The sequence below is a fragment of the Dermochelys coriacea genome, chromosome 3 (assembly GCF_009764565.3).
Source record: "Dermochelys coriacea isolate rDerCor1 chromosome 3, rDerCor1.pri.v4, whole genome shotgun sequence".
Lineage (NCBI taxonomy): Eukaryota > Metazoa > Chordata > Testudines > Dermochelyidae > Dermochelys > Dermochelys coriacea.
In genome coordinates, this window is record NC_050070.1 from 104547912 (window position 1) to 104571057 (window position 23146).

Consider the following 23146-nt stretch of genomic DNA (forward strand, 5'->3'; position numbering starts at 1 on the left):
CCTCAGTCCTCCAGCAGCACCTTTTTAAACCAGGTGTCCTGATTAGCTTTAATTAATTCTAGCAGCTTCCCAATTGCTCTCAGGTGTCCTAATTAGCCTGCCTGCCTTAATAGTTCTAGAAAGTTCCTGAGTGTTCTGGAATAGTCCTGTTATTTTACCCAGGGAAAAGGGACCTGCTTAACCTGGAACTAATATGTCTACCTTCGACCACTCTTTTGTAGCCATCTGGCCTGACCCTGTCCAGTCTATAAAGTTAAACACATGCATAAGTCTTTTTAGGCTCAGTGCTTTTATTTACAAATTCTCTCTTCCTACATTCCACCTATTTTTGATAGACACTGGGAAAATCGTGCAATGATGTGCAGGTAGTTTTGAACCCTGGTTGATGAAGATGCCTTCAAAAAAAAAATCTTCAGAACAGTCCTGCCTGCCTAAATGCCAGTTTTTAAATGTTTAATGTTTTAAAATATCTAGGTTGTAATTTGATATAAAAGAACAAAGCAGAAAAGCAACAAAACCAAATTTTTGTTACGAACCACCGCATTTAATTTCCTCTCTGCTATACACAGTACAATAAGGTTAATTTAGACAAGAAATTCTCTAGCTCTTAGTTGTGCTTTGCTTGCACTTTGTCCCGCAGGGTCCTTTCGTATTTTAGTGGTTATGTGGGAATTATCCAATTTTGAGGACAATTTTTGAGGAAGCCTAGCACTCCTATATCCAAGTGGCTATGTACACTGATCATTCAATCAGTCAATTGTGCAAGTAAAATAAACAGCTCTTAACAGCCTGATCCAAAGCCCACTGATGTTAACAGAAAGATACTCATTGACTTCAATCGGCTTTGGAACAGGGTCTTAATCTGCATACACAAGTACTTTGGTATCATATATGGAAAGGACAACTAAACAAAAGACCAAATTAGAAATGTTTAATTACGACTAGAAATCTGAGATACTACTACCTGTGATTGAGATTTATTTCCATATGAATATAATTATTAACTCAGAGCATATAACTAATAACACTGATATAAAAGGTGGACCTTACATTTATAGACTTAAGGACATCTGCCTAAATTTTTATTTTGCACCAATGTTATTAAATGAAAAAGAAAAAGTTTTGTTTTTGTTTTTTTAAAAAGAAGGTTCTTCCAGAGAGCTTGACAACCTGGCCTAATATTGTAAAATAATTGATTGGTTACCTGTTTCTGGATTCCAAACATATGCTATACCATCTTCACTTCCAGAAAAAAGAAATGTCCCACATGGTGTTAAGGTACTGTGAATCTTCTCTCTATAGTTTGTGGCACCTATGTATTTCTTTGTAGCCAAGCTAAAAATAAAGAATAGTCTGAGTGTGGCAATTGCTTTCATAACAGACAAAATCTCCCATACCTCACATATGAATTTTCTGCTGAAAAAAATAATACTAGCTCAATATCTTGTATCTAAAGTAGGCATCAGTGCACTGCACACTTATTCATTGCATGTCCCATGTTCTCCCTCAAACCCTTTCCTTTCCTGGCTTTCATATTGGCACTTTTCTCTCTGATAGTACAGAGAAATACTTAAGCCCATACCTTTGGAAATGGCAAAGGAATACCCAGATCTGGACAGTGGGTAAAAAAGTTGTCTTTGCATTTCCTTAATTCTGGGCTGATTGTTTGCTGGGCCAAAGGGGTTGGACTGGAAAAAAAAAAAGTGGTGGTACTTTTTCCACCTCTGCCAACAAAATACACTCTACCCATGTAAATTGCCAAAATGAGGTGCCCCTTACAGTAGGATGTGTAGATATTCAAAATACGATTGTGCAGCTCTCTGAGCTCAGCTCCTCCTCGCCTCAGTGAGGCTTAAATATGCCCAGGGGATTTGCTGGATTCCTTGGACTTGGCTCCTTCTTGACTGGGGGAGGGGTGGGAAAGTGGTGGTACTCCGAAACATCACCCATGTATGGCACCAAAATTAGATTTTTTTAAAAAAAATTGTATCACCATAGCACCTAGGAGTTCTAGTCATGGACCAGGACCCCATTGGGCTGTATGAACAAAGAACCAAAAGCCGGTCCCTGTCCCAAGGAGATTATAATAGAAGGCCATGCCTACAAAACAAACTTTGCTCGATTCAAGTTATATTGGCATAGAGTCACCAAAGTTTGTATATCGCTTTGGCACGTGCATACTTGGCTACTTGTGTCGACACTGCACGTACTCAGCAGGAGTGCCTGTGTTGATGCAAAGTATGGTCTCCTGCAGGTAGGTATCCCAGTGGGCTACACAGTACTGTCTAGTCCAATGCCTTTTGGGACATTTTTGCAATGTGTTATGGGGTAGAAGTTACTCATTCAGGGATCTTTGGGAGCTAGAAGTCAAGTTCCCAGCATGTACCTTTCTCCATTCCATAATGCCATCCATATTCCATACATTTTCACAACTTTTTAAAAAAATCCCACAAATCCAGGTGGCACTTTTCAGTGTCTGCCACCTCTGACTGCAGCACAGAGTTCTACACTATTCCCATGAATGTTGCAAATACAGAACATGTGATCCTCTGGTATTTGCAGACCCGCAGAAAGTACCACAACAACAGGGGACATGACAGTTTCTTCTAGGACAGATTGCTACAGGACATAGTGAGAACCAAGTCAAGGTTGTTGATGGCATTCATGGAGCAGCAGCTGACAGTGGAGCACTGTTTCCGGCCCCAAGAAACGAGCACTGATTGCAAAATAGGCAGGTTTGGGACGACAAGTAGTGGTTGCAGAGCTTTAGACTGCGAAGGGCCACATTCCTGGATCTGTGTGCCAATCTTGCCCCAGCCCTCCAGTGCATGGAAACCAGAATGAGAGCTGCACTGACAGTTGAAAAGCAAGTGGTGATCACATTCTAGAAGACTGCAACACCAAATTGCGGCCAGTCAGAGGGAAATCATTTTGGAGTTGGACAATCCATAGTGGGAGTTGTCATGCAAGTATGCAGGGCCATTAATGGTCTCCTGCAATTGAGGACTGTGCAAGATGTAGCGGATCGATCTGTAGCAATGGGGTTTCCAAGCTGTGGTAGGAAGACAAATGGCATGCACACTCCTATTTTGCTACAGAGCATATCAACAGAAAGAGATCACCAGGGATGCTTCACCAATATCAACGTGGGCTGGTCAGGGAAGGTACATGACACTTACACCTTCAAGAACACAGGACTGTTCAGAAAGCTGCAAGTGGGGACTTTCTTTCCCAACCGGCAGATTACCACTGGCAACGCTGAAATGCCATTAGTGACACAGCAAACACCTTGCTCATGAAGCCACACACTGACCACCTTGACAGCACCAAGGAAATACTCAACACCCAGCTCATCTGGTGCAGAATGACAGCTGAATGTGAAAAGATGATGTGGTATTTACTCACATGATTGGATCTCAGTGAGAAAAATATCCCAAAGGCTACAGCTGTCTGTGGTGTCCTGCATAATATCTGTGATGCAAAGGGTGAAAAGCAATCACCAGGGTGGACAAAGGTGGAGTGGCTGTTTGCCGACTGTGAACAGCCAGATACCTGGGCCATTACAAGAACTAGTGTGGAGCTATGAGGTTGAAGGAAGCTTTGAAAGAGCATTTTAACAGTCAGCCACAGTAGCATCCTGTGCTGGACTGTTCCCTGGGCCTGGAGCTTTGAGTTCAGCAAGCACCACACAATACCTAGCAGGACATTTATAAATAAGGACTACTTGTTTTGCTGAAGCTATGAGCTATTTGCTGTACATTTACAAGGACAGTGTGCTTTGACTACCACTATGCATTCTACAATGTGTGTTGGTAACCAAATCAGTCACTGTTGCAGAGATGGGATCATTGTGGAATAGCTTTTTTGTAAGCATTATGGAAAAGGAGAATTTTAAGGAGGATAATGAAATAGCTTTGAAGATGTTTATTGGGAGCTTCTCACACATGAGGGGCACATGGGAGAAAGCACAAAGATGCTTGATTGAGAACTTAACAAGTGGGCGATGGAGACTGGTATCATGGTCGATTGGAGTCAGAAGCAGACATCTTCATAGTGAATGAAAGTTGACAGGTAGGCCTGGATAGGTCTTGAAAGTGAAGACAAATAGTTTATGTCTGATACGCTCAAGAAGGAGGGTCAGTGGAGGGATACAAAGAGAAGGGTGACTTGGTCAAAGCAACAGGCTAGGAAAATTATCTTTGCTGCACCATTCTGAATGGACATGAGCAGGGCAAGAATGCACTCATGAAGGCCAGAGAGAAGGATGTTGCAGCAGTACTTGAGACATGAGATGATGAGAGTCTTAGCTGCACAGACTGATGGTACAGGCTGTATCTTAGAGATGTTAAGCAGAAAAAGTTGGCAAGATTGAGACATAGCCTAGACGTGAGGACCTAGAGAGAGAGGTCCAAGTCAAAGAGGATGCCCACATTTCAGACCTGAATGACAGGCAGAATGGTGGGGTTCTATAGTGATCAAAGAAGGAGGTAGTGGAGAGGACTTGGGGGTAAGATTAAGAGCTCTGTTTTAGCTTTAGATGTCACTCACAGCAAGTTGTCCAGATCTGCAATCCTCTTCCTCTCTCCTTTCTTACGTGAGGATTCAAATGGTTAACAATGTTGACATTTAAAAGTATAATTGCTGGGAATCCAAATAAACACCTCATGGAGATTAATAGAGCAGTTCAAACCTCTCAGAGTTACTATTTCATGCTCTCTGCAGATTCACATAGACAACTTCATATTGGTGACGCTCAGCTCACATTTTTTAAGTTTGCTTCACAGTCACAATAACTAGAAACTTTTTAGTCAGAGTGGAGATTCTGAACACAATAATAGTTCCAATGGGTCCACTACAGCACATGGTACATATCCGCTGTTTCTAAGTCTTGGCTGGGTGGTTTTCCAATGTAAGGTTCTTTGGCTGCCAGTGGCTCCAGGAGTATGTGGGGAAACCTTAGCAATGTCCACTTTCCTCTTCTCCTCCAAACACACTGCCATGCCAGTGGCAGAAAGGGTGGTAGTATAGGAACTATGATACTGGCTCTACACTTTTGTAGGATCCCCCTACATTCATATGATCCTCAAAGGGCCCATTACAATGACTCCACATACAGATTCTGTGGACAGTTCAATAAAAAGCAACCACACTGCACTGATGTTCTGAGCTTTGGCCTCTCCATCAAGACCATTCCAAGGATCCTCTCCCTTCTGGCAAGAGGAAAAGTGCTGTAAAAGAGCTAAGTCTTTTGATAGCCCAAAACATGATAGGGTCAAAGAAATTTAAACACAGTGATATGGGGAGAGAGCTAAATTATAAATAAATGTACATTCTGAAAAAATGTCCCTAGACCTCAGATACTTCCTTGTGCTGTCAGTGCTTGGAAGGTATTTTCCCCCAAGCATCTTTTTTTAAAACACTGGGGAAACTTTGAGTGTCTGTGTTTGGGAGGGGGAGGAGGGAGGGAGAAGAGGGAAATTAAGAACAAAACATCAGTACAGATTTTATGCTTTATCACTGCATTCCCTTGGATTTAAGTTTTAGCCTTAGCAGTACATTCACTTAGGGCAGTTTTGCTTTTCGTAGTTTAAGTTCTTTATTTTTATACTAATAGTTTAAATATATTAATAATAAAGGGGAAAATAATAATCACAGATTATATTTGAATGTCTCTCCACCCATCCATCTCATCTACTTATGTGGCCCCCGTTACCATAGTATCTGAGCACCTCACAATCTTGAATGTATTTACCCTGTGAGAGGGTGAAGTGCTATTAGCCCCATTTTACTGAAGGGGAACTGAGGCACAGAGAGACTAAGGGCTTGTACCCACTAGCGCTTACTTCTGTATAACTTAAAATCGCTCAGGGGTGTGAAAAAGCCACCCCCCTCCTGAGCGACATATGTTACACTGACCTAAATGCTGGTGTGGACAGCATTATGTCAGCGTGAGAAGCTCTCTCCCTTCGGCATAGACCATCTGCACTAGTAGCACTACAGCGGCACAGCTACATTGGTACAGCTGCGCCGCTGTTGCAATTCTAGTGTAGACTAGCCCTAAGGCCTGGGTCTACACTAGGCACTTACATTGGTATAGCTACATCATTCAGGGTGTGAAAAATCACAGTGTAGACAGTTTTCAGAGTAGCAGCCGTGTTAGTCTGTATTCGCAAAAAGAAAAGGAGTACTTGTGGCACCTTAGAGACTAACAAATTTATTAGAGCATAAGCTTTCGTGAGCTACAGCTCACTTCATCGGATGCACAGTGTTAGGTTGATAGAAGAATTCTTCTGTCAACCTAGCTATCACCTCTTGGGGAGATGGATTGCCATGCCAATGGGAGAATGCCTACTGTTGGTGTAGGTAGTATCTACGCTGAAGCGTTACAGTGGCACTGCTGTAGCCTTTTTAAAAGTGTAGACATACTCTAAGAGTAAAAATTTCCAAAGGTGCCTAAGTGACTCAGGCTCCTAAGTCCCACTGAAAGTCAATGAACCAAGCTCAGTAACTAAATTTTTTTTAAAGGGATTTGGGAGAACTGGATTAAGATCCCTACTCTGCTACAGACTTCCTATACGAGGCTGGACTTCCTGAGTGACATTGAAAAGTCAATGACATAGGGTAAGTGGCTAAATCATTTTTGTAAATGGGACTTAGGCACTTTTGGAAATTCTAACTTACAGGACATGTCCAATGTCACAAAGGAAGCCTGTGGCAGAGCAAGGATTTGTATTGAGGTCTCCCAAGTCCCAGTCTAGCACTGTAACTATTGGACCATCCTTCCTCTTTTAAGTATCCATTTAATAATTTTAAAACATTTTACTATTGCAATGAGTCAACCTGAGACAAAGAAATCTATGCATTGACTACAAAAACCTACTTACATTCTGAGATCCATAATTCTCAGAACACTGTCTTTCGCATGGATTAATAAACGTCTTCCATTCGGATGTACCTCTAGATGATTTATTGGAGTCCCTTTAATATCATTTTCTTTTATTTCCTACAATGCAAAAAATGAAGTTTATTGTAATGCAAGACTAATTTGATAGGAAACAAAGGTAAGGATGTCACTATGGTATTAACTTATGAAATTGGTGGAGGGCAGTGCAAGGAAAGATTAAATGCAGTTTAAGAAAAATCCAGGCCATTTTAAAAAGCAAACACTGGTTCCTAGACAAGATACTATATCCCAAATCAACAAGTTTTAGCCTATATCAAGTTTCCACAGCCATTTAAATGACAGATCCTATTATAATGATGAAATCCTGAAAACCAGAGTTGATAACAGAAATGCTGACAAGACGTTAACCATAGAAGTGTGAATAAAGCTACTTTGACAAGATACACAGTCTGTTATTTTAATTCTATCTATGGAAGTACAAACAACACGTAACTGTGTCCAATTACAATGCTACCAATTCTCAAACATTTGTTGTAGAAGCTGGTGCTAGGAATAAGCATTTACATTCTCTACTTACAGTATCATATCTAAAACTGTGACAAAAAAAAAATCTAGAAATTCCCAGTGAATCACAGCATGTTTTATCAGCCGTTTGCAAAGTGTTAACAAGACATTTAGGGGAAATTTACTTTCCAACCACACAAAAGTGACATGAAAAAGTAATTAAATGCAAATTAGATGGCTAGATTTGAAACTGCTTTACATAAAAGTTATTGTGCTAATTAAAATATTTGTATACCTTATTTATACCCCAATGTTGGACAGGATGTTGAGAACTTCCTTTGACAAAGGTATTCCAAACTATAATCAGCCCTGAGCTGTCTCCTGAGAACATGTGAAGTCCTGTAAAATAATAATTACACTTATATAGTATTAAGAGCAAGATTTTGAAACCATACTAAATGAACAGGGAATATGCAAGCTAGAGGTATCTCCAAAATTAAATATACATTAGAAACTCTGTCTTATCAGTGCTATTAACAGTTTTATAGTAATTTCCAATTTCATGGATAAACTGAATTATTAAAGCCAATATTTGAACAGCAATATTTTGCTTCCATTTTCTCCAATTAATGCAGGGTTGTCAAAAAGCCTAAATTTTGCTTATAATACATCACAGAAGTCAATATCATAAATTCCAAACAGAATAAAAATGTAAATACTGTAATACTTACAATTAAATACTTTGACTGTTTTTCACTTAGATGCTAAGTTGGTTTTATTCAATATCTTTGCTTTTTAGTATGGTCTTCTAGGGTGTGATCCAAAGGTTACTGATATCAATGGAAGTCTTTCCACTGACTTCAGTGGGCCTTAGAGTAGACCCCAGTGCATAACTATTCAGTGAAGACCCCCACTGAGAACAGGTTGGGCAAGAGCAAATGCAAATTTCCCTCCAATTGCTGCCTTTCAACAGCTGCTCTTAAATCAATAGTATACACATCATTGTAAACAATGAAGTAGAAGGTTCTTTTCTTTCTGTGGTCAGCTGCCATGCCTATCACAGAAATAACGCATCGACATTTTCATGAAATACCTATCTGAAAAACCCAGATTCCAAAATACAAATTTTCCATCTTTGGGGAGCTCCTCTACTCACACCTCCATCCTGTTATGCATTTTAGAATGCGTGTGTCTCTTCAACACCTCTTCCTAGATGTCTTGCCACCAACAGTCTTAATACTGCCAAAACTGAACTCCTTATCTCTTCTTCCAAACCCTCTCCATTCTCTGACATTGTTGAAAAGTTCACCATCCTCCCAGTTCCCCAGCCTGTAACTTAAGACCTTGTCTACACTACAGGTTACTTTGGTATAACTTATGTTACTCGGGGTTGAATAATCCACACCCCTGAGTGAAATAAGTTATACTGACCAAAGTGCTGGTCTAGACAGCACTATGCTGGCGAGAGAACTTCTCTCGCCAACATAACCAACACCTCGAGGAGACAGGCGTTATTAAGCTGACAGAAGACCTCTCGTCCATCGGCTTAGAGTGTCTCCACCACAAGCACTACAGCATCATGCTGCTGTGCCGCTGTAAGTGCTGTAATGTAGATGTAGCCTAAGAGTCATCTTAGACTCCAGTCTTTCTCTCTCTCCCCTTCCCTTCCCTCTCCTCCCTCCTTCTGAAAGACACACACACACACACACACACACACACACACACACACACACACCCACCCCCCACAACCCGGCCAACTTTAAATCTTACCTTATTTTCCTCCACACCATTTCTAAAATCCAATCTTTTCTCTGTGTCCCTACAGCTAAAGATCTCAGTGACCCAGATCTAATCCTGATTATTGCATCACCCTCGTTGCCCTCCCTATATTATACTTACTCATCTAATCCACACCAAAAGTATCCACTAAGATTTTCCTTGCCTGTTGCTCAGATCAGGTCATCTTCCTCCTCTTTGAATCCCTCCACGGGTTCTCTTCTTCTCCACCATATTAGATTCAAACTTCTAGTCTTTGCCTTGAAGTCACATCTTTCTACCTCTTCCTACTTATGCCACTGTCTTTTTTCTAGGGCTGTCAATTAATCGCAGTTAACTCAAAGGATTAACTCAAAACATATTAACTAGATAAAAAAAATTTATCGTGATTAATTGCAGTTTTAATCACACTGTTAAACAATAATAGAATACCAATTCAAATTTATTATAAATATTTTTTTATTTTTGCTATATTTTAAAATAGATTGATTTCAATTACAACACAGAATACAAAGTGTACAGTGCTCACTTTATATTATTTTTATTGCAAATACTTGCACTGGAACAATACTATTTTATCTTTTTAAATTCACCTCATACAAGTACTGTAGTGCAACCTCTGTATAATGAAAGTGCAAATTACAAGTGTAGTTTTTTGTTACATACCTACACTCAAAAACAAAACAAAATGAGATTTTAGAGTAGAGGTGGGCAAACTATGGCCCGTGGGACTGTCCTGCCCAGCCCCTGAGCTCCCGGGCGGGGAGGCTAACCCCCAGCCCCTCCTAGATTCATAGATACTAAGGTCAGAAGGGACCATTCTGATCATCTAGTCTGACCTCCTGCACAGCGCAGGCCACAGAATCTCACCCACCCACTCCTATGAAAAACCTCACCCATGTCTGAGCTATTGAAGTCCTTAAATCATGGTTCAGACTTCAAGGAGCAGAGAAGCCTCCCTCAAGTCAACCATGCCCCATGCTACAGAGGAAGGCGAAAAACCTCCAGGGCCTCTCCAATCTGCCCTGGAGGAAAATTCCTTCCTGACCCCAAACATGGCAATCAGCTAAACCCTGAGCATATGGGCAAGATTCACCAGCCAGATACCCAGGAAAGAATTTTCTGTAGTAACTCAGATCCCATCCATCTAATATCCCATCTCGGGGGATTTGGCCTATTTACCCTGAATATTTAAAGATCAATTACTTACCAAAATCCCATTATCCCATCATACCATCTCCTCCATAAACTTATCGAGTAGAATCTTAAAACCAGATAGATCTTTTGCCCCCATTGCTTCTCTTGGAAGGCTATTCCAAAACTTCACTCCTCTGATGGTTAAAAACCTTAGTCTGATTTCAAGTCTAAACTTCCTGGTGGCCAGTTTATACCCATTTGTTCTTGTGTCCACATTGGTGCTGAGCTGAAATAATTCCTCTCCCTCTCCTGTATTTATCCCTCTGATATATTTATAGATAGCAATCATATCTCCCCTCAACCTTCTTTTAGTTAGGCTAAACAAGCCAAGCTCCTTAAGTCTCCTTTCATAAGACAAGTTTTCCATTCCTCGGATCATCCTAGTAGCCCTTCTCTGTACCTGCTCCAGTTTTAATTCATCCTTTTTAAACATGGGAGACCAGAACTGCACACAGTATTCTAGGTGAGGTCTCACCAGTGCCTTGTATAACGGTACTAAAACCTCCTTATCCCTACTGGAAATGCCTCTCCTGATGCATCCCAAAACCGCATTAGCTTTTTTCACAGCCATATCACATTGGCAGCTCATAGTCATCCTATGATCAACCAATACTCCAAGGTCCTTCTCCTCTTCCGTTACTTCTAATTGATGCGTCCCCAACTTATAACTAAAATTCTAGTTATTAATCCCTAAATGCATAACCTTACACTTCTCACTATTAAATTTCATCCTATTACTATTACTCCAGTTTACAAGGTCATCCAGATCCTCCTGTATAATATCCCGATCCTTCTCTGAATTGGCAATACCTCCCAGCTTTGTATCATCTGCAAACTTTATTAGCACATTCCCACTTTTTGTGCCAAGGTCAGTAATAAAAAGATTAAATAAGATTTGGTCCCAAAACCGATCCCTGAGGAACTCCACTGGTAACCTCCCTCCAACCTGACAGTTCTCCTTTCAGTAGGACCCGTTGCAGTCTCCCCTTTAACCAATTCCTTATCCACCTTTTGATGTTCATATTGATCCCCATCTTCTCCAGTTTAACTAATAATTCCCTATGTGGCACGGTATCAAATGCCTTACTGAAATCTAGGTAAATTAGATCCACTGCATTTCCTTTATCTAAAAAATCTGTTACTTTTTCAAAAAAGGAGATTAGGTTGGTTTGGCACGATCTACCTTTTGTAAAACCATGTTGTATTTTGTCCCGTTTACCATTGACTTCAATGTCCTTAACTAATTTCTCCTTCAAAATTTTTTCCAGGACCTTGCATACTACAGATGTCAAACTAACTGGCCTGTAGTTACCTGGATCACTTTTTTTCCCTTTCTTAAAAATAGGAACTATATTAGCAATTCTCCAATCATTTGGTACTACTCCTGAGTTTACAGATTCATTAAAAATTCTTGCTAATGGTCTTGCAATTTCAGGTGCCAATTCCTTTAATTTTCTTGGATGAAGATTATCTGGGCCCCCCGATTTAGTCCCATTAAGCTGTTTCAGTTTTGCTTCTACCTCAGATATGGTAATATCTACCTCTATATCCTCCTTCCCATTTGTCATGCTACCATTATCCCCAAGATCCTCTTTAGCCTTATTAAAGACTGAGGCAAAGTATTTGTTTAGATATTGGGCCATGCCTAGATCATCTTTAACCTCCACTCCATCCTCAGTGTTTAGCGGCCCCACTTCTTCTTTCTTAGTTTTCTTCTTATTTATATGGCTATAGAACCTTTTACTATTGGTTTTAATTCCCTTTGCAAGGTCCAACTCGACTCGATTTTTAGCCTGTCTCACTTTATCCCTACATGTTCTGACCTCAATTAGGTAGCTTTCCTTGCTGATCCCTCCCATCTTCCACTCCCTGTATGCTTTCTGCTTCTTCTTAATCACCTCTCTAAGATGCTTGCTCATCCAGCTTGGTCTACAACTCCTTCCTATGAAGTTTTTCCCCTTTCTTGGGATACAGGCTTCTGATAGCTTCTGCAGTTTTGATTTGAAGTAATCCCAGGCCTCCTCTACCTTAAGTTCTTCAGTCCAATCCACTTCCCTAACTAATTTCCTTAATTTTTGAAAGTCAGCCCTTTTGAAATCAAAAACCCTAGTTGCAGATTTATTTTTGTTAATCCTTCCATTTAGTTTTAACTGAATTAGCTCATGATCACTTGAGCCAAGATTGTCCCCTACAACCATTTCTTCTATGAGGTCCTCGCTACTCACCAAAATTAAATCTAAAATGGCATCCCCTCTAGTTGGTTCAGCAACTACTTGATGAAGCAAAAAGAAAAGGAGTACCCGTGGCACCTTAGAGACTAACAAGTTTATTAGAGCATAAGCTTTCGTGAGCTACAGCTCACTTCATCGGATGCATTTGGTGGAAAAGTTTTTTCCACCAAATGCATCCGATGAAGTGAGCTGTAGCTCACGAAAGCTTATGCTCTAATAAACTTGTTAGTCTCTAAGGTGCCACGGGTACTCCTTTTCTTTTTGCGAATACAGACTAACACGGCTGCTACTCTGATACTTGATGAAGAAATCCATCAGCTATCGCATCTAGGAAAATCTGAGCCCTATTATTATTACTAGCACTGGTCCTGCAGTCTATATCTGGAAAGTTAAAGTCTCCCATGATCACGCAGTTTCCATTAGTATTTACTTGATTAAAGACATTAAAAAGGGCTCTATCCATATCCAAATTAGATCCCGGAGGTCTATAGCACACCCCAAGCACGATCGGAGGAGAGGCTTTACTAGTTTTCTTCCCCAATGTAATTTTTGCCCAGACGGACTCTGTCTTATCCATTGCATCGCTTCTTATTTCTTTACATTCTACCTCATCATTGATATACAATGCTACTCCACCCCCTTTACCTTTGTTTCTGTCTTTCCTAAAGAGCACATACCCTTCAATACCTGTAGTCCAGTCATGACTACTATTCCACCATGTTTCTGTTATCCCTATAATATCTGGTTTCACTTCCTGCACCAGTAGCTCTAGTTCCTCCATTTTGTTACCTAGGCTCCTCGCATTGGTGTATAAACATCTTAATTTTTGCTGTTTGGCCTCGCTCACATTTTGTACCCTATTAGGCACAGTCATTCTACAGCCAGTATAACCTATTAGACTAGTATCCACACCGCCCTCGCTCCTTATATACATTCTCCTACCCACGGCTGTATCCTTTCTTACTTCATCTTCTTCCCTCTCAATGCTAAAATCTGGTGTGGAGATTTCCTGGACATCTCCCATCCATCTCCCCCTAACTCCTAATTTAAAGCTCTCTTTATCAGTTGTGCCAGCCTCGATCCTAGAAGTCTATTTCCTTCCCTACTCAGATGAAGTCCATCCCGAGAGAACTGTCCTCTGTCCGTGAATGCCTCCCAGTGGCCATACATCCCAAAGCCCTCCTTATAGCACCACTGCCTAAGCCATCTGTTGACAGTCATAATCTTGTCACACCTTTGTTGCCCTTCTCTAGGAACAGGAAGGATCCCGCTAAAGATCACTTGAGCCTCAATTTCCTTAAGCGTCTTCCCCAGCCTAGCATAGTCTCCCTTAATACTTTCCAGCGAGAATCTAGCTGTATCATTTGTTCCCACATGAAGGATAATTAGGGGATTCTTTCCCGCTCCCTTTAGGATCCTTTTCAACCTCAGGTCTACATCCCGTATCTTAGCACCCGGAAGACAGCACACCCTTCTATTCTCAGGATCAGCTCTAGTTACAGGCCTGTCTATTCTTCTCAATAAAGAGTCCCCGATCACATAGACCTGCCTTTTCCTGGTGACGGTGCTATTCTCCAGTCTCTCCCCTGTTCCCTCTGGCTGCAAGTTCTTTCCATTCCTATTTTCCCTTATAATCTTCTTCAACCCATCCTGTATCCTCCTGGGGCTCATATTTGGTGTAGTCTCCCTTGACTCTTCCCCTTTTCCTATAGGACTAGCCTCTCTTCCCTTCTTCCTTACCCTTCCACCTTCAACAAGTACCTGCTGAGCCCCTTCTTCATTTTCCAACTCCGCAAACCTGTTCCTAAGCTCTATTTCTCCTTAACTAGCCAGTCTTTTCCTCTGCCTGGAGTCACGTTTCCACTGACCACTTTCCTCACCCAGTCTCTCCTCAAAATTCCCCAGCCCTGCTTCCATCCGTGAGTCTGAGCTTTTCCCTTCAGATACCTCATATCTTTGCTCCATCATCTGCTCAAACCCCTTCCTAAACTCAACGAGACTTTCCACCTGCATCTCCAAACCTCGGATCTTTTCCTCCATCAGCTCTATCAGACGACATTTCCTCCGCTGTCCCTCCTCCCCCGCAGCCAAATGGGCAGCTTGCACCCGCCCATCTCCCAGGCTTTCCAATAAGCCTGTCCTGCTGCTCTGAATGGCTTGGTAAGGGGGGGGGGTTGGATAAGGGGCAGGAGGTCCTGGGGGGTAGTAAGGTGGCGGTTGGATGGGGCGGCGGGCAGTCAGGAGACAGGTAACGGGAGTGGGGTTGGATAGGGGGTAGGGTCACGGGGGCTCGGGTTGGTCCCGTGGGGGGGGGGGAGGGGACAGGAACCGGGGGGATTGGATAGGGTGAGGTCATCAGGGACAAGGAGTGTGGTGGGGGGTTGGATAGGGCGGGGGGCCTGTCAGGGGGCGGGGCAGCCAGGGGACAGGGAGCAGGGGGCGGGAAGTGGGAGGGGGCGGATAGGGGACGGAGCCAGGCTGTTTGCAGAGGCACAGCCTTCCCTACCCGGCCCTCCATACCATTTCGCAACCCCGATGTGGCCCTCTGGCCAAAAAGTTTGCCCACCCCTTTAGGGCCTACAAATCCATTCAGTCCTACTTCTTGTTCAGCCAATCTCTAAGACAAACAAGCATGTTTACATTTAAAGAAGATAATGCTGTATGGAAGCATGTCCTCTGGAATGGTAGTCAAAGCATGAAGGGGCATACAAATGCTTAGCATATCTGGCATGTAAATACCTTGCAATGCCGGCTGCAAAAGTGCCATGAAAATGCCTATTCTTGCTTTCTTGCGACACTGTAAATAAGAATAGGGCAGCATTATCGGCCGTAAATGTAAACAAACTTGTTTGTCTTAGTGATTGGCTGAACGAGAAGTAGGACTGAGTGGACTTGTAGGCTCTGAAGTTTTACTTTGTTTTGTTTTTGAATGCAGTTACGTAACAAAAAACATCTACATTTCTAAGTTGCACTTTCATGATAAAGAGATTGCATTACAGTATTATATGAAGTGAATTGAAAAAATACTATTTCTTTTATCATTTTACAGTGCAAATATTTGTAATAAAATAATATAAATTGAGCATTGTATACTTTGTATTCTGTGTTGTAGTTGAAATCAATATATTTGAAAATGTAGAAAACATCCAAAAATATTTAAATACATTGTTTTCTGTTATTGTTTAACCATGCAATTAAAACTGTGATTAATCGCAATTAATGTTGTAATGGTGTCAAAGCCCTACTTTTTTCCACATTGCCTCTCCATATCTCCGCTCAGCCCATAATACCAGTCTTGGCACACCATTTGCCTGCTTCTCCCACAATAGTCTCCGTTCTTTATTCCATACCAATTTCTGCAATGATACGGACAAGAAACTAGCCAACTAAAAATAGTTAGGAAGAGGGTCAATTGTGGATAATCTATATATCTAATTAAAAAAAACTGTATCATCAAGACCTGGCTAGTCATCACCTTGACCCTTTTACATCTGTTATATCCTTCTTTCCTGTCTTTTGCCTGCTTATTTATCTTTTCAGCCCAGGCTATGTCTTCCTAAATGTTTGTACAGTGCCCAGCATATTGTAGACATGCCCAGATTACAGACAGTAAATAATAATTTAATACATCAACACACTGGGTAGTAGTAGATCCGAGTGAGACATTTTAATAAAATAACAATTGTAACAAAATAAAAACATCCTGTTTTTTAACAACTATCTCAATGAAATACACCAAACTGAGCAGGCTTGAACTGCTCTTTGTTTGAGATGCAATTATGACATATTGAACATACCTTCTGCATCAAAACATAGTGTATTGATGAAACTTTTGTGACCATCGAACTCCTGTATTAACTGACCATAGATCTCTTTCACTTTTGTATTCCATACCCTAATCACAGAGTCATAACAGCCTGTCACCACAAGATAGTCAGCAACTGGATGGTATTTTGCAGTGTAAACAAATGAAGGATGAGGGAAAACTCTCACAGAAGTTGTAGCCTGGGTCTCAATTTTCCACATTCTTTTAAAAACAAAACAAAACAAAAAGTTAGGGTAACTGTCTCATAATGTGATGCTTTCTAGCAAATATTACCATATAAATTAATACCAAATTTTGTGCTAATGGTTCTAGATGAAAATACATGCAAATACTTAAGGGCCTAATTCAATCTACTGAATTTTTGCAGCTATACTCAAAAGTTTGATGTGGAACATTCCAACGGGAATTAAGCTTCACATGAGGGACAGGTTTCGAACTCTGGAAATTTATTTCCACCTTATTTCTAGCATCCCTGTACAGGCATGGGGGACTAGCCTAAACTGAAACTTATTTAAGAAAAAAAATATATATTTAACTATCTAATTACATGAACAAACTAACTAGTAACTATGCAGTAAGACTACTAACTAACTACACGAACACTGTGGAGAGAAGGAGGACACTGCAAGGATTCCATCTTGCTGCTACAAGAGGTAAGATAGAACTGAGGGGCAGCTAGCCCACTCTGCCTTTTATGCCCTCAGGCTTGGATGAATGGTGCAAAGACGTCCAGGGCAAAGGCATAACCCCAATGTACACAGCTGGCCAAAAAAACCTGATCTCATACCCAAGCATACCAAGAGTGGAAACAATGTGGACAATCACTTGAAGAATTTTATATTTATTTCCCCTCTACCCCATAGTAAAACCAATTAAATTAACACTTTCAACATATATAATATGGCAATCACAATTCTTTGGGAATTTTAATTATGCAGCTGCCTGTAGCACTATGGAGTTGCCCAACAAAGGCAATAGCTAGGAGGTTTTTGTGCATTTACGCATCAGTGAAGATTAAAACCATAAGGTTACCCATAACACATTTGTGGAATACTATGGCCATATTTTTTCTTGCTGTGTTTTAAGTGTTCTGGGTTGTTTTTTTGGGAGGGATGAGGGAGCTTTAAGTACCTCAAGGTTTGCTGCTTCAATACTGCATTAATGTAACTTTTTAAATTTATACACAAGAGGGGAAAAATTTCAGAGTTAAGATTTTATATTCTAGATACAGTGATTTACCTTGAATTACACATTTAACAGCCTAGCCAAGAATTCAAACTACTATATACAATTGCAACGTGGTAAAGTTAAAGTTGCTACTGAATTCTAAATTTTCAATTTCCTGCCTGGTGTGTTCAAATTTGCAGCCTTAATATAGCATTAAGATTGGCTTTTGCATCTAGAATATGGTAATTTTTGGAAGGACTAAATGTTCCAAAAGTCCTATTGATTTCTGTAATAGCTGCTGGGTGCTGAACACTTGTGAAAAATAAGACCATTTATTTAGGAGGCTAAATATGGATTTAAGAGCCTATACTTAGGCAACTACATTTTAAAATCTTGGACCAAAAACACTGTATATTTTAAACTAAATATAATAAAATTATTCCTAAAAAGCTATACTTCTATCATAGCTTTTCAATAACATTAACAAACAACTCAAATTACACTCAAATCCATGGTTAAAAGTTGTCCAGCACAGTTTATGATAAAGACACAGTTGGGTTCACTAAGCCTACTTGTAATTTTGACAACAGTTACTATAACATTTCACTCATACTGACCTGACAGTGCCATCAGAGGATGCAGTAAGGAGGTACTCATTATCTTTTGACCAACAAAGATCATATACAATATTAAGGTGGCCATAAAATTCTCTCAAGTATTGTCCAGAAGGAATCTCGTATACTAATGAAAATGTAAATAAAAAGGTTAAATTTGGAAACATTTGAAACTGCTTTCCAATAATAAAGCATCAATACTCAAAAGAAAATGATTTAGGGCCAAGATTTTATATACAAGACTTATAACTGCATGTTCCGATACAAATTAAATCTTCAAATATGGAAGGGTTGATGCAACCAACATCTGGAATATAATTACTACAAAGCTAGATATATTCCTAGGGCCAAGTCATTGCTTGCATAAGTGAATTCAACTCCACTAGCTCCTAATTTCCATAATTCAAAATCAAATAGCTACTGGGTATGCATTGTTGTTAATTTAACACAAGTTTGCAAGCATCTACTTCCATCTAGTGGTTCATGGATGTGTCACAAGTGCATTACCCCTTTTAAAAATTAGATTAGACCGTTTAAGTTTTCAGGAATGAACCTAGGACATCAAGTAAATACTCTTTTTTTTTTTAAACTTTGATTGCCATTTGGCCAGCTACATAAGAATATTAATGGGGAGATCAATTTTTTGGTGATCAGCAAGTTTTGTAGAGAAACAATATAACCGTGATAGCTACTCTTTAAGTACTTGCATTTATAGATTTTGCCTTTTATTCTGTGTGGAGATGGAACATTGTTCCCAAGAATCTCAAAAAACTGATTATATTCTGTTTCAAAATGCAACAAGTGACATTTTCTTGCACAGAAGCAGCCCATGATATGAATAGTATTGCTAGTCATTAATGAGTTGTATTGGGAGATTTTTGTGAAGACAACTATCTGGCATCTCCAACGTTATGCCCAGCTCTAGTAAGTATTATTGGTTAGTCACTTTAATGAAAACTAAATTCATTCACAAATTCCCTTTCCCCTATAAAAAAAAACAACTAAGAAAGGGGCAAGTTATTTCCCTTAAAAACTTATCATCAGAACTTATATTCCTGGCACATTTCAGACTCTGATTTCTACTGGATGCTGAAATATTGTAATATCAGGTCCTTAAACTGGACATATACATTACCACATATGAAAAGCCATTCTGTCTTCAATCAGCAGACACTTTGCTAAAGTTGCCTTACAGCTAAGAATATTTACAATGCTGAATTACTAAATAAATCTACTAAAAGAACATAACTTAATATAAAACCTTTATGCTCCAAAAAGTAACACTTTAAAAAAAAAAAAAAAAAAAAAAAGTCCAATCGACACACTCTTCAAAATAAAAAAAACCTAAAGGGAAAAAAAAAAAAAAGAGCTCTTTGCATATTTTATAGCTCTATGTTAAAAGAGAAGTAATAAATTCATAACTTACAAATAATGGGATAACCATCTCTCCCTGCACATGCTGCTGCTAATGTTTTTCCATCTTGAGAAAAACGAATACAGAAACAGCCCATATCTCCTGCTCTCAGTGAAAAGAGATGCTTGTTTGGTATACGACAAGCCTACATTTCCAAATAAAAACAGTTATTGCACAGTTGTAAATGTTAACAAATACACAAAACTTAAAAGACTTATGTGTTTAACAACTCTTACACTGTTGTAAAAATATAAGCATTTTAAAGGTTTTAAAAACAAAGGAAAAACAAAGCAACTTTCTGCCCATGCATTGGTTATTTTGATTTTGAAAATCTTTCTTTACTCCTTGACTTCAACAATAGAACTTAAGTAAGTAAAAGGATTCTTTCTGGAAATCCTATTAATGCATGTATTAAATATGCATTTTAACTGAACACTGATTTTTTTTAATTAGTCCTCATATATTTTATTAATCTGAGGATACAAGGTTTATGTATTGCCACGTTGATCCTTTTCAAACTTTTCCACAAGCCAAAAAAAAATCAGCAAAATAAGTTGTTAGTACCTGGATCTCTCAAAAACACAACTTCTACAGTGTTTACATGGACAAGTATAATAGTAAATAATTTAATATTTGAGGATGTCTAGACAATATTCTCAAGATTATAATTCACTTAATTTGGCTCATGCATTTATTTTACTTTCTGCAAAAATTCATCATAAAATATTTTGAAAAAGAATTTAATCTAAATTTACACAATTTTTATTCATCCTAAACATGTCAAACAAATTTATTTCCATACCCTTTTTATCTTTGGACAATTTGCTGTTTTAAAACAAATTTGTTGATTTTTCTAACATTTCCTTGTTACTACTTAAATCACTGGCTGTTATTAAATATGAAAGAAATAAAACCACTGGCAGTTTTTAAGACAAATTATATAATGTCACAAAATCAAGGTACATAATCAAACAAAAGCCATTTACATCCAAGATTAAATTGGGATTTTCTTTTGAACAAATGCACTCTGTGTATTAATTGTGTTTCTTACATGGAATCCAGCAGTGAAATAAATCCTATTCCCATTTGGAGAATAAACTGAATGATTATATGGACAATAATAGGCTCACAGAAGGTCCCCTTTCCTACAAGTGGTGGGGAATCCATGACTGAGGAGTGGGCAGGACAGAAGCACCAAGAGTGGAGCTGCACTAAGCTGGTGAAACATCCTTTGAATGAGAAGTCCCAAGAATCATGTTGTCAAGGAACTGGAGAGTGCTGCAAGGGTCCCAAAACTAGGATGGGAGCTTAGGGCCTCCATGGAAAGAGTCCTGCCCTCCAGCAGGTTCCTGAGGCCCACCCACACTGTCAAAACCAGACTTTTTTCCACAATCTTATACCATAAAATAACCTTATTAGCAGATAGTGGATTTTTTTGGTACATTTAAAAAAAAAAATCTTCACCTGTCCAGGCAGTCTCATCCATTTCAATTGCTCCTTTCTCTCATGTGGACTATATACACTAGCTTTTTTTGATACCTCATTCTGGAGCTCACAGAATGACGTGCTGCCTTGTTCCTGCTGAACAGCCATCATAGAACGGAAAGAAGGATCTACCTAAAGGTGGACAAAATATCAATAGCAAAATCAATTATTTCAGGAAAACACAAAATGTTTTAAGTACAGTAACATATTTCACAAAATTGAAATAAGTCTAAAAATTTTAGGATGTAAATGTATTTTGTGTAAATACTGAAAGAAAATTAAATGGGGGCAATCCTTGTATATGAAAAAATACCTGGTAGTACAGTGATACATGCTGTTAAACAGTAATACGTAATGCTTCCATAAGAAATAAGTGAAATTCATCGTCAAATACAAATGAAGTGCAATGAAAGTAGCCAACAAGCCGACACTGGTGAAAAGTAAATTGGGGTGGTAAAATTCTGTCAGATGGTTGATAAATCTTTTACTTACATAACTGATTCATGCTTTTCTATTTTATTAGACTTTTACACAATAGAACCCAATTCAGTTTAAGCACGAGTTCTCCCACTTAAGTCAAGTTAATCTACCCACCCCAAATCTAGCAGACACCGCTCTTTACTGAAATTCACACCTGGTGCTAAGGGCCAGCACAGGCTCTCTGCATTAATTAAACCCTACTGTTTAAAAAAAAAAGTGCCGCACAAGTGGATTGCACCATGTGTGGAATTAATTGTGGAGGGAGACTGAAGTTATAAGTGATTGAAAAATATCTGCTAAGTGTGCTTAATGAACTTCTCCTAATATTTGAGCAGAACCTAATAATTTCACAAAGAAGACAGAACATCATATAGTGCAGAGGTCGGCAACCTACAGCACGCGTGCCAAAGACGGCACGAGCCGATTTTTAATGGCACGCTGCTGCCTGCTGGATCCCAGCTGCCAGCCCCGCTCAGCGGGCTGCCGAACCCAGGCTGGGACCCTGGCAGGCAGCAGCGTGCCATTAAAAATCCTGCCCGCCCCAGCCCGCTCTTTCCGCCTCCCCCCCCCCACGGGGGCAGGGTGAAGAAGCTTGGTCCTGTCGGAAGCTGCTGCAGAGCAGGCAAGCTCCCCACTCCCCCGCCTCTTCCCCCAGCGTGCTGGGTTCCTGCCCCTCCTCTGCTCCCTCCCTGCCGCAGATCAGATGATGGCCCTTGAGAGGGAGGGGGAAAAGCAGAGCTGCAGTGAGTTCGATGCTCTGGGGAGGAGACAGAGCAGAGGTGGGGACGGGGAGGGGACCGTGGGGAAGGGGGTTGGAATCAGGCTGGAATCACCAGCCCGCTGCCGTGAGCCACTCAGGGCAGGGGGCTCAGATCACCTCCACGACCCCAGTCCACACCCCTAGCCCCCTGCCCTGACCCCTGCACCCCCTCACACACACCCAGCCTCCTGCCCTGACCCCTGCACCCTCCTCACACGCCCCCAGCCCCCCGCCCTGACTCCTGCACCGACCCTCACACTCCCAGCCCCCCCCACACCCCATGTCCTGACTCTTGCATCCCCCACATTCCCACCCCCACCCTGAGCACCAAACGGAAGCTCCTGCACCTTCTCCCCCCCATTCCCACCTGCACACCTTGCACCAAATGGGAGTGGGGTAAGCACTCCACCCCCAAACCTCCTGCCCCAACCCTGAGCCCCCTTCCTCATTCTAGCTCCTGGCCAGACCCTACACTCCAACCCCCAGCCTGCTCCTTCACCCCCAACTCTGTGCTCAGTGTACTCCCATCCTCAGCTCAGTGCAGAGAGAAAGAGAGAGGAAGAGAATGGGCTAGAACCAGGGAGAAGGTAGGTACCCACTTTATGTGGGCAGGGGCGGGATCCCAGACCGGTAGCAGGCTGAGTGGCAGCGGGCTGAGCCGCTCAGCCAACTGACGGTCTGGTGTCCTGGCCGCCAGCCCTGCTCAGCCTGCTGCCAGTCTAGAGTTCTGGCTACCAGCCCCTTGCCAGCTGGGATCCCAGCCGCTTGCCCCGCTCAGCCTGCTGGCA

General features: G+C 40.7%; 1 protein-coding gene across 12 annotated transcripts in view; it reads right to left on the reverse strand.

Annotated features, from left to right (window-relative positions):
* AHI1 (Abelson helper integration site 1) overlaps positions 1-23146 on the reverse strand; it is a 180989-nt gene that overhangs the window by 119231 nt on the left and 38612 nt on the right. For all 12 annotated transcript variants that reach the window (XM_043511021.1, XM_043511019.1, XM_038394768.2 and 9 more), the window contains 7 exons: positions 21098-21250; positions 19646-19778; positions 18223-18346; positions 16410-16639; positions 7704-7807; positions 6885-7003; positions 1205-1335 (listed from right to left, as the gene is read on the reverse strand). In XM_043511021.1, the coding sequence (XP_043366956.1) occupies positions 1205-1335; positions 6885-7003; positions 7704-7807; positions 16410-16639; positions 18223-18346; positions 19646-19778; positions 21098-21250 (994 nt within the window). The remainder of the gene's footprint in view (positions 1-1204; positions 1336-6884; positions 7004-7703; positions 7808-16409; positions 16640-18222; positions 18347-19645; positions 19779-21097; positions 21251-23146) is intronic.